The following is a 13212-nucleotide window of genomic DNA, read 5'->3' on the forward strand; positions in this document are numbered from 1 at the left end:
CAGAAGAAATTAACACAACATTGTAAATCAACTATACTTCAATTTTAAAAACAAGAAATTCCGGAAAGTAATTTTGAAAGTAATTCTCCTTCAAAAGTGCTCCTCCTAAGAAGCTTTTTAATGGTTTTATTCTCTACTAAAACTTAAAGAAGGAAGAGGGTTTACAGAGGAGGATGAAAATGAATAAGACTTCAGGTTCATTTTAAGCTCACCTTTTTGTGATATATTAGTATATTGAGAGGTTTCTCTATATGCATTCAAGTGAACTAGACCCAATCAAGCTATGCTTTTACTTTAAATGTCTATGTGCATGAAGACAGCTTATGATCAATGAGGTGAGTCTTTTTGGTCTCTGTGATGTGAGACAGCGGATTGACTTTGTAAATATGAAAGCACTATAATTATTTTAATTTCAGTGAAGTATTCCTATATACTAATAAACTCAGTCCAAACTTATTTTGATTTAAATCATTTTCATTTTAAATCCAAGGGGCAAAAGCTATAACCATTTCTTAACAGTGCAGACTTAAAAATAGTTGAGAAATTGTTTTGGAGCCAAACAGATTTGTGTAGAATTCTGGAGTTGCCCTTTACTACCTTTGTGGCCTTAGTCAAGTTAATTAACCTCTTCCAGCTTTTGCATCCTCATCCATATATGGAATTATCACATCCTACCTCATAGGATTCCTGTGAAGTTTAAATAATGAAATACATGTTGAATATCCAGCACAAAACAGATACCTAACCATGAAAAATTTAAAGATACCAATAAAGGAGTAGCTTAATTAACAGTATTTATTTCAAGAGATGCTGTGTTTTTAAAACTTTTATCATCCTACATAAATCATTTTGCAAGAGTTTCCACCAGGTCCTATTAAAGTAATCACATTTCAAGCCAACTATAAAACACAATGGATCAATCAGCAGGGCTCCAAAAATGCACCAAGCCCAAATTTTACCAAAAACAAAATTCTTACAAAAATACCTGGCTGATTTAAATGCCTTAGAAGATGCAAGCTTTTTCTCTTGAAAACATTGGTTGGTGAAGTAACATTTGCTTTGGAAATCTATTGTTTGACTGTTATGCACCATGGATCTCCAGTATTAGCTGGAATACATTTGCAGGCAGAAAATGTTTGTGAGGGTAGAGGTGATTTAGGTTTGAGTGGTCCTTGGAGGAAAATAGCAAAATCACAGTAAACACAAGAAAATCACTTTATCAAGACATCCAGATGCTGAAAAGTGAGTGTGAGTTGCTTTGGCTGCACCAATGCTACTACCACAAATAAGTGAAAAGAAAAACGTAACAGCTCCTACATTTGTTTTCCTGTTTTTCGAATGTGGCTATTCAAAGGAACTTGTCCTTACCTGCCTGCTTTGGTGATGATCATCTCGGTTCCAATGTCATGGAACCTCTTCCAGAGGTCAGCACACTGCAGCTCCACCTGAATCTCCTCCATGGAAGACATGGCAGCAGGCACAGGGCCTGCAGCACCAGGGCCCAGGTCAGTGTGAGTGTCAAAGGAGCAGGAAGACCGCTCAGTGATCACCTCAGAGTCTGAACCAGTGCTCTGCTCGGAATCTGCAAAATAAACAGTCAAGACTTAGGTGAGAAACTGCTGAGGTCCCTCCACACCCCTGGCCCTAAAAGATGGAGGCAGGGTAGGGAGCACGATGGGGTGGGGAGAGGTGTGAACAAAAGGAGACTTAAAGCTGGGAAGCTCCAGAGCACAGCACTCAGCGTATTTTATTATTTTATGGTTTGTTTTTGTGATTTATGACCTTCTTTCAGGTTTCGTGTTTCCAACATGACATCTGGCATTTTAGTAAGTTTTAGCAACAGCTGAAGAAAATTGGTCCACAACAGACAACATAAAGAGTACTAATGTCACCATGTTGAAGGGAATGAAGCCAAACTGGAGCAACAAAATAGACAAATGCCAAATTTTAAAAATAATAATAATCACAGACTATAGCTGCAAATCTAGATTAGACCATTTAACTTGGGGGAAAAGATTCAAAGCTAACAACAATGTGTTCTTTAATTCCATACCCCTCAGCATCACTGTCCTTCAGTTATTTTTAAACACAGTGAGTTTTCCTCCATTTATATATCCTGGTCATCAAAAGTAATGAAAAGTTATTTGGGATCTTTAGAAACACTTTGTTGTATACTCGAGTAAATGGCTTTTCCTAAGTCTAATCAGGCCATTTTGGATGAAAAAAAAGAGTCTGTTGTGAGGCAAGGATATAAGCATATGGAAAAAGTTACCCAAGAAGGAGGTTGAAACAAAGGGAATAAATGAGTTTAGGAGACACCTTGATTGGTTTCTGAAGTATGGGCAGAGGGGAGGGCTGATCCAAACAGGAAGGTAGGATTGAGAGCAACCAAATAAGAAACTGGCATGCTGGGCCACATGGTCCTTTCCTCTTTCGTCTTCTGTTCTCATGAGGAGGGGGCTGGCGGTGGGGGAGGGGGGAGACAGGGGGGATGTAGACCAATGGAGAAGCCTAGAGTCAGATCTACTAGAGAATTTTCTGTAATATTTCAGATTTTTTACTTTTAGAGGCCCTATGCCAAGAGCTTTATCTCCTCATATTTTCCAAACTTGGATTAGCTAGTACAGTTTCCTTATGTCAAACGATATTGCAAGCCAATCCTAAGAACCTATTTCTCTAACACACCCTTAACATATAGGATTCTGATTGCTTCCCCCATAATTAAATACATACATAAAGAAAGGTTGAAAACAATGATGTCTTACTCTGACAACTGGCTTTTCAATGCTGTCAAAGGTCAGGACCTCTTGGGTACCAGCCCTTGACACTAGCAGGATGGAAGGAGGATGGGACAGAAAGCCATATCATCTTGCTGCCATCTTCACTAACTGGAGCAGGTTTCTAGGCCTGTGAACAACCCCTCTCATGACACCTTTAATTTTCTTTTCTTCTAGCCCTAATGTGTTCCTCTCTCAAACCCGGGCAGCATCACTGCTGAAGACATTCAGCACACTGCAGAACTGAACCAAGCTCCTAAATAACAGGGAAGTATCTACCCCAAATCTTTAGTTTATCCACAATCACTGGTCCAGTCACCATCTTCATCAAAAACATTAAAAAGCTATATGACTAGATACTACATGTCTAAGCATATCATTTTATATCTTGGACTAGAGAGGAGCTAATATTTGTCTCCTTCAAGTACAGAAAAGTGGAGCACTTTTCTAAGGTGAAAGCTGTTGAGTGACAATCAGGCTCTATCCCAGCCTGATGTTATCTGCTTTTCAGTAGCAGAGCCATGATATCCTCACACACTCCAAACACAGTAATCTGATCCTTTGAGACATGGATTCCCAAATCCCATTTTGTTTCTGTGATATGCCAAGAGCTCCTCACTTATCACTAAAATTGGGAATTTTTCAAGAACTTCTTGAAGCAAGATTTTTTAAAAATAGTCTTGTCCTACCTTTGGAAGCAAAGTGTTATGAAATCTCCTTACCATAAAGTGCTACAGTTATGAAACAGTTGGAAATAGGCAGGGCCCAGCAAAAATTTTGGACATATAATTTCTCCAATGTGTGTTTAGGAAGGGGGAAAGGAAAGGAAAGATATCACTGCACTAAGCAATAATATTTTTAAGGGAGCCAACTTGAGGTTAGGATTGGAATGGGAACTGTGGCTGGAGATTTAGGAAGTAAGAGACTGCTCTTAACTCTCTATGTCATCTGGAATAAAACAGGCACTCAAAATGTAACATTAAATGGATTGATGAATAACCTTAGCCACAATGGACCTATTTGACAAGTCACTTAGCCACAATGGTCCTATTTCTTCATAGTACAATTAAAAGGATTGAACTGAAATCTCTTATAATCTCTTCCACCTCTAATGGCTTAAAGAATGTAAGACTCCTTCCTAATGCAATTTTCAGTGATAACCCAGGTGACCTCAATTAGAAGCATCAAAAATTTTTTTCTTCTACTTAAAAAACTTTTATTTAGAAAAAAGTCCAAAATACATGTAAATAAGTCAAAAGAGATAATCCTTTTCAAAGATAATTATACAAATTGCTTAATTGGGACTTTAGTTCTAAGTAACTCAATGGCCAATCATTTGTAATATAGATTGCTAGTTGTTCATGTTTTTTTTTAGGTAAAACACCAAAACCATGATTTGTGAAAGAAGAAATTGATAAGTTGGAGTTTAAAAAACTGTAGAAGCATCAAATTTAAAACTGTCTGGGAAGGACAAGTTAAATGAGAAAAAAGACTGGGAGCTCAAATTCACATTATCATAGGAGTTAAAGAATTGAGTTAGTATTCTGTTTATAGTTTCAATCAAACCCATCAATAAGCACCTATCAGCATGTGGCCCTATATGAGATACCATGCAGATAATTTGAAACAGAATCCAGACCTTGGGAAATTTCCCAGTTAGTGTTGATTAATTATGCGTCTACTGAGTGCTTACTATGTGCCCAGCACTGTGCTAGATTCTGGAAAATATCAAAGTACACAATAGGGCTCCTCTTAAAGGTATTTACAGTACAAGTGGAAACTGGGAGCATTCACAAATAATCAGAGACCAAGACAAATACTACCATGCAGTTTTCCACACCATTACATATTTTCCTGTATGCCTCATAGGAATTCAGAAAACAGAGGGATCTGAGAGGGCTGGAACGTTCCTGGGGAACCCATGGTTACTAATAAAGAAATGGACAAGACGTGGAGGCATAGGCAGTATTTTCCCATGAAGAGGATTTTCAGAGACAGTTATTTGCTTCCCTGAAAATACTCTGTGCTCCTGAAATCTCACTCCCTCACAGAATAGAGTCCAAGTGACTTTTATATACAGAATGCAGGCACTAGCCCACATTTTCAGTCACATGAATGTACCATGTAATTTTCCATTCCTGATTGTTTCTTAACTGCCATAGGGTGGAAACAAAATCAGTATTATATTTTATATAGTTTGTTTTGAACCCCTAGAGTAATGAGGGCTACCTGTGACTTAAACTACTCTACAATACCCTTAAAATAGTAATCTCAGAGTCCACATCAACAGCCTAGGTAAAAATAAAGTTTAATCCTTCATAAAATATATTTCTAAGTCATAGTTATATAAAATATTTAGGCTAACCAGATCAATTATTTCAGTTATTAATCAGAATGTATCAAGTTACCTAAGTCATGAATGTAAGAAATGCATACATAGTGGGTGGGTTATTTCAGTCAAATCAGGTCATCCATTCAGAAATATAATCAGTCTTTTGAAGATCAGAAAACACCTCTGTGTTTTCAAGGTTTTTTCATTCTTGGCAATTTGTGACTTCCTGCCTTCAAAAAATAACTACTAGGAACTCATTTGAATGACCTGGAAAGATTTCTTGGCCATCAGACGTCTCTTGTGAGCAGTATTTTAACAAGGAAAGTTTTAGTAAGTCAGAACATAAATGATAAAGTTATACATAACTAAGGAAGTTAAAGAAGAAAACTTTGGGAACCTGCGCTAAGCCAGTTACAAGTCACTGGAGAATATCATGTGACTGACTCATAGGGTCAAACTAACATATCTATTACCATCCAAAAAAAAAAATCTCTAAAAAAGAGAATCTAACCATCCGTTCATTGTGTCACTCATTTTCTATCTCTGACCTATTTCATATTGAGAAAATGGATACTGTTAACGCTAAGTTCCCAGAGAAAGTTGAGTTTAGCTTAGAGAGAATTTCAGTTCTCAACTCATACAAAATAGTAGCAATAATAAAATAGTTTCTTAATTTATATTTTACATATTATCTAATATATCCTTCCATATGATCAGCTAGATATGGACTATATATATACATGTTGTGTGGTGGGTTTTTTTTGCGGTACGCAGGCCTCTCACGGTTGTGGCCTCTCCCGTTGTGAAGCACAGGCTCCAGACACACAGGCTCAGTGGCCATGGCTCACAGGCCTAGCTGTTCCGCAGCATGTGGGATCTTCCCGGACCGGGGCACGAACCCGCGTCCCCTGCATCGGCAGGCGGACTCTCAGCCACTGTGCCACCAGGGAAGCCCTGGCCTATATTTTTATGTCTATTTTGTGGATGAGGAAATTGAGACTAAGAAAAATTGAAAACAACATGGCCTACAAAGTAGGTCTTCTGCCTCCTGAATCAACGATCAGGTCTCCACAAGATCATACTACATTCATCCCTGGCCAAAGCAGTCAGAAATTCTGTACGACCCTTCAACTGTTTTGGCCATCCTTACAACTGAAATAGCTTAACATGTTTGATCTTGGCCAAGTCACATAACTATTCTGGTCCCTATTTTCCTTGATCTTTATAGCACAGCACATGCACATTTAATTAGGGCCGCTATAAAGTCCCTTTTAAGTTTAATGTTTAATGGATGGATTCGTAGTACAGCTTAAAGACCACCAAGTCTAACAGCAGCAACCCAACCACGATAGCTGATTTGGTTGACATGTATAGAAAAAGCCTGAGTTATGTGTTCTTTGACTTCATTTCAAAATTAGGGGACTTCCCTGGTGGTCCAGTGGGTAGGACTCCACACTCCCAATGCAGGGGGCCTGGGTTCGATCCCTGGTCTGGGAACTAGATCTCCTATGCATGCCTCAACTAAAAGTCTGCATGCCACAACTAAAATATCCCACATGCCACCACTAAAGGATCCTGCCTGCCGTAACTAAGACCCGGCGCAGCCAAAATAAATAATTTTTTTAAAAAAAATTAGACATTATTAGAACATATTTCACAGTCTGCCAGGTGATTTTCATCTCCACTTAACTAATAATTTTAAGGGATTATTTCTTACTACAGGTAACAAGGCACATTTCCTTTTAGGGCTCTGCTACTCACCAAGAGTGGGGGGTCTTGGAAAGTTACCTCATTTCACCAAGCCTCAGTTTCCTTATCTTTAGTATTTCCTTATTTTACTATTAGGGTCAAGGAAAAGATACCTTCCTTCTCAAAAATTACATTTATGTCTGTATGATAAAGACAGAATCTAATGGTTCTGCTGATAACAATGTTAGTGACTTTGGACAGTGAGGCAAATATAAGCTCACAACAACTATCCCAACCAAAGAGTTAATAATCAACACCTATTGTGCACTTACTGGCACTCTGCTAACACCTTACATACATACCATCATTTAATAGAACAATTCTAAGAGTTATTATTATTATCTCCATTTCAAATATTATTGACAGCCAAATCCAAATTGCATCGGCTCTACCTCCTAAGGATTGCAGGCATATGAAATTATATTTAATTCCATTTTTATTCCACCAAACATTTCTGCTTTGTACAGACCAGGTTGTGTATTCATGTACGAAGACAGACAAAACAGGTTCTTGCTCTGAAGGAGCTCACAATCTGGTAGGAAGGATACAGAAAATGTTAAAGAAGATGGACTGTGATAGGTGCTCCGGCAGAGGTATAGGAGCAAAGCGCTACCAGGAGCTTTGAAAGGCAAACAAGCCAATGGACAAGACGATCAAGAAGACGTCACAAGGTGACATTTGAGAGTGGGCGTGAAATCTATATGTGCTTTATATGAGTTCAATATGAGCAAGCAAAGAAATTATGGGGACAGAATCTCAGGTACTGGGAATAGCATAAGTAAGAACTTGTCATTTTTAGAAAATTACAAGCACACAGGTATGGCCAGAGCTTAAAATATATAAGGGAAGAGGGGAGGTGAGATAAGAGATAAGTTGGAAAATCAGGTTCAACGCAATTATACAACAACTTATTTAACATTTAGTATGTGCCAACCACTTTTCTAGATTCTTGAGACATCATCAGGGAAAAACCAAAAATCCCTGGCCACGTGGAGTTCATATTTTAGGAGAAATGTGTGTGTCATAATATGGAGTTTAGACTTTACTTTCTTTATACCAAAGTTTTCTTTTAAATGTAGGTGATGATGGTTCAGTCTTCCCTTCTAGACTATGAATTCCAAAAACTGAGTTTCATGCTTTGCCACATCTCCTGAATGAATGATACACGATAGCCTGGTTTCAATGTGGAAGATGGGTGGTAGAAGACTACTGCAGAGTCAGATAAGAGACGTTGAATTTTCTGAGATTAGATGCACAAGCCACTTCCATGAGACTGGACCTCAGCTGTCATATTTTACCCAAGGGAGAAAATAGCTTGAAACTATTAAAAGAGAAAGACCCAAACCAGATGATAATCAAACAATCATTCCTGTTTTTGTTTCTGCCAATAACTGGGACATGACTACAATGAGTGGTACCCCCTATCTGATACTGGCAGGGCAACCACTCCTTGGCCTACTTCTTAAGTCCCAAAGTCTCTAAAACCAAGACCCACCCACAGTCATCTCAGGGATCCCATTCACACCATAGGAGACATCAGAAGCTATAACCCAGGTAGCACTCTCTGTACCAGGCTCAAGTAAATTCCTATTCCCAGAGGACCTCTGCAGTGGAAATTGGTTCTGGGACATCAGATTTTATCAGATAGCTTAGCAAAATCTGGTGATGAAACTTTTCATAGAGTAATTCTAAATACGGCAGAAGCAGAGCATGTGGCACTGACCTGAGTACGGACTGAGCCCACATTTGATACCCAGTCCAGAGCTTCAAGGGAATGAACTATAACCCAGGTTGGATTAAACTAAAATTATGATGATAGCAAACACTCAAATGAGCCTGTTAGATGACTTTAGTAATGGAATGAAGTCTCTGAGCCCTCCATGCCCTCCAAGTTCTATTTGGGAAAAAGGGGGGCGGTAACCTGAAGCCTTCAATTCCCATGCCAATAATCCAATTAGGGAGACTGAGAGCACATATCCTTCAGCTGCCTAAAGCACTCTCCACCTGACAACCAGCATCTCTCTCACTGACACGCAGACCACAGGCAAGGACCCAACGTCATCCCTGAGATCTAAGCCTTTTAAAGAAGCTTTGCAAAGAAGTGGCGGCAGTCATTTTTACATCTATTGCTTGTTGATCAAATGAAGGCTCAATGTCATTAAAGGTTCAGCCTCTAGTGCTCCAGCATGCTTTGAAGGTGGAAGCAAACACAAGAAGAGAAATAACAGGCACTACACTAAATAGTTTATACACATTTATATTTAAGCCTCATGCAATTTTCACAGAAAACCCTATGAAGTGGGCATTATTGCTGCCATTTTGTAAGTGAGAAAGCTGAGGTCTGGCAGATGAAAAAGCTTTTCTCACATTATATAACTAGGAGGTGTCAGAGTGGGATTTGACTTAGTCTGACACTAGAGGTGATGCTCTTTCCACCATCAACTGTTGCCCAGTTTTTAGAACTAGACCTGCACAGTTCTGTGCTTCCCACTCTGAACTTGAAAATGCAGAGCTAACGTTCAGGCTGCTCGGTCAGAAGCTAGCTCTATGGAAACGAAAACATGATCAGTTCTTTGGGGAAAACAGAAAATTCAAAGCCAGGTCAGATGGGAATTTACCTTTCACAGTAGCAGGGCAGTTATGTTCAGGAATATTTTAGGTCTCTTCACTAACTTAACATTATTGAACAAGTAAGAACAAATGTAAAAGGCCCTCTTTTGTTGTATTTCACTTCCCGTTCCCAGCACCCCCATGTAAAAGATACAAATGTGACAGAGAGATCACTGAAGATCACTGTCAGTGTCAAATCACTCTTTTGCTTTAGCCTAGAACATAAGAAAAATAATGTTACAAGGTACTTGGAAGATGTCTGGACTTTGAGAAGTGTGTAATGACAGCATTGAGAGACAAGAAAAGACAGCTGAAGTAGTTCCTACTTGTGCATAATTTGGTTTACATAGGCTTAAGTCAGAGTTCAGGGCACAGAAGTGTTTGATAGTATTAAATATATATCTGTACTTGAGGAGAAATCAACTGATAATTATATATATGAAAGCACTTTATAAACAGTAAAGTGTCAAATTAACAGATAAGAGTATATGCCAATGATCAAGGTAGTCAGGAAGACCAAGAAAAAATAAGGACAAATATGGGTCCTGGATTTTCTAGAACAATCCTAATTTCAAATATTTTATTTCATCCTCCCCATAAAATTAAAAGTTTTGAGACCAACTTTTGGTTCAGAAAACATTCTTGATGAAAGCACAGAAAATGCATAAATGGAATAATCAAAAATTGGTCAGAAGCCACGTGGAAATATTCAAATCTAAATACCTCTTGCCCCAGAGGTCCTCCAAAAGTTGATCCTGATGGACTGGGTGGTCTTCAAGATTTACCAGTCAATTTTAGGCCAGTAGCTGTCAACACAAGCCCCTCACAAGGCTCTTGGCATTTTTTCTGAGTGAATTGACACATTAGCTCATCCCTAAGCCAGTGCTTATTTGCTCTTTGCAACCACAGCTACTCCCAACCTCCCATCACCACAGCAGCTACTACCATTAACACCGTCAGATGTCTGCCACAGTGGTCTTTTAATTTCCATGATGTGAAAAGGAGGCCTTCCCCCAAAGGCCCTGGAAGAACTTGCCTTATACCTTGTTAGGATATTCTCACTGAGCACCAATAAATAAATAAACCCATGCTAATATGCTAAAGGGAAAGAACTAAGCAGCCAGTTTCCAAGCAACAAGTGTAATTTAACTATGACTTCAGGAGACAGTGCCCTTGGAGGTGGCAATGTCAAACATGTAAGTAGGATAGACATTCGAGTATAGCCAGGAACATGCAATACCCTTCAAATTATGCTCAGGACACCACCAGCTACACTGAGTTTAAAATCTCCCCAACCACTTTGTTATAAAGCAGAAACTAACACACCATTGTAAAGCAATTATACACCAATAAAAATGTTAAAAATAAATTAATAAAATAAAATAAAATAAAATCTCCCCAACTTATCAAGCCAAACATAAAGAACCACCCTGTTTGATGAATAAAAGAGCTAAATGGCTGGCAAATATAACAAACTCTCCAGTAATTTTCTGAATTCATCCATTCAATCAATTATTTTTTCAACAAATACTAGTTGATTATCTAGCCTGAGCCTGGCAATGTGTTAGGTAATGTGAGGGGCACAAAATTAAATAAGATACGTTCCTACGTCCTCAGGAACTTACAAAATCACTTAGGAGACAGGACAGGTTAATAAATAATCTAATAAAAGTAGAAGAGTCAAAATCCAGCATGGCACAGAGCATGCTGAGGGACTGTAATTCAAAAGACCAAGTTCTAAAGTTCACCTCTTCTTTTTCCAACTGTCTAATCTTGAACAAGTCACTTAACCTCTTTGAGACTTAGTTTTATCATTTGCAAAATGAGGATATCATTAGTACCTACTTTGTGAAATTTTTATGAATCACTAACAAAGTGTGTGTCTGTGTGTTTACATAAATACTTTATCAGTAGTAAAAGGGATATACTAATGCTAATGTTCATGTAAAAGGAGTGTCAACAAAATGCTATGGGAGTTTAGAGGTGAGAAGAACTTCTTCCTGCCCGGTGGTCTTTTCTGGACCTAATGGAGAGATGTGTGCAACATGAAAAGGAAGAGATGGGGAAGGAGAAGGATCTTCCAGGAAAAGGGAATTTTATGACAGGGGCACAGGAGTAAAGTCTACCAAGCAGGTCTAGAGAACAGCAAGTAATTGAGACCACATCTGTATTATTCCTCTTGTATCCTCAGCACCTGGGACAGTGTCTGGCACCTATTATGCACTCAATAAAATGTTGGTTTTGTTGAATAAATGAATGAATGAATGAATGAATGAGTGAATAGATGAATAAAGCGCTGTATGTTTAGCAAAGCAAGAGAAGAAATGTGGCCAGAGAAGAAGGCTGGAGCCACATCAAGAATCTTGAATGCTATTCTTCTGATCCTCTTCAGGAGACCACTATATCCCTAGTAATGAGGTGTTTTAATTGAATGCCATGTTCCCAACAAAATCTCAACAGGGTCACCTCTACACATAATCTAAGCTATTGGAATCCCACTAGCTTTTCCTTCCGTGACCGTGAGTTGGCAAGGTCTAACCTGAAATCTTTCAGGGGCATCAAATGAATTCAGTGAATTCGGTCACTTCTGTGAGTAGCAGTCAATCATCTAGAAAATTCTCAATACTAACTCTCCTATACATGAACCTAAGAAGAAAAGGTGCCTGTGATCACAAGGGTAAAATGAGGAAAGGAGCAAGTCCTTCAAAAGTGCTGGAGCTGGTGATGCTTGTGTGTGTGTCTGTGTGTGTGTGTGTCTGTGTGTCTGTGTGTGTGTGTGTGTGTGTGTGTGTTACCTGGCGAGGGATGGGGTGCAGAGATGCCTTCTCCTTCATGTACAGGATGACTCCTGCACACAGAGCTGCTGCACCCTCTAGACTCCCACACAGCAAAAGCATCCCTGCTGTCTGCAGTGAAGTGGGGTTTCCAGAGAAGCTGCCAAGAGGGGGAAAGTGCACAGTCCTTCTTTAGAATCATACAGACCCAGCTTTGTGACTTTGGGCAAGTGATTTAACCTGCCTGAGCCAATTTCCTCAATAAAACAGATATGCCCATGACTCTCAGTAAAGCCCCTGGCACACAGTAGGAGTATATTAAATGTTAGTTCTGTCCATAATTTGGAAAGGGAGGTGGCCACAGGGTTAGATCTTTTCCCAATCACTTGCCAATCCACATTTGAGAGGGAGAAAGAAGGTTTGTGTTCTTTCAAAAGGAGAAAAGCAAATCCTAACAAAGGAACTTTTAAATGTAGAATGGGAAAATATCACATAATGAAGAAAATAATTCAGGGCCTGGAGCAAACTTATCAGAATTGAATATGTTAGAAGGAGAAATTGTGGAAAGGCACAATTTGGGAAAAGCAAAGGAATAGTAAAAATGCCAGCTAAGAAAGCCTGTTTCTGTGTAGGTCTACTCCAGGTTCATGATGGCTGCCATACTAGTTGAGAAGGAAAATGACTAGAATCTGAAAGAAGAGAAAACAGGTAGACCTCTGAGAAAAGACGTAGGCTGGATCTTCAGTTAGGAAATGGGGCCCCGAGAGTAAATTCTAGCCTTCAACAGAGAAGCAGAGAGATCAAACTCGGCTGAAGAAGCAGCCCAAGGGCACTGCTCCACAAGAGTTGGGAAAGACAGAAAAGAGCTGCGGGGGCTGTAGGGTCCCCTGACTCCAAATTGACAACCTTGTCAAGAGCTCTCACCCTCTGGCTGAGGCTAAGGAAAATATACATTCAGGAGACAGAAAAG

The 13212-nt window shown here is 39.2% G+C and overlaps 1 protein-coding gene across 2 annotated transcripts in view; it reads right to left on the reverse strand.

Annotated features, from left to right (window-relative positions):
• Positions 1 to 13212, reverse strand: part of TBX15 (T-box transcription factor 15) — a 102511-nt gene that overhangs the window by 41795 nt on the left and 47504 nt on the right. For both annotated transcript variants that reach the window (XM_059054496.2, XM_067034123.1), the window contains exon 2: positions 1369 to 1582. In XM_059054496.2, coding sequence (XP_058910479.1) covers positions 1369 to 1582 — 214 coding nt within the window. The remainder of the gene's footprint in view (positions 1 to 1368; positions 1583 to 13212) is intronic.

Source organism: Kogia breviceps, chromosome 1 (assembly GCF_026419965.1).
Source record: "Kogia breviceps isolate mKogBre1 chromosome 1, mKogBre1 haplotype 1, whole genome shotgun sequence".
Taxonomy (NCBI): Eukaryota; Metazoa; Chordata; class Mammalia; order Artiodactyla; family Physeteridae; genus Kogia; species Kogia breviceps.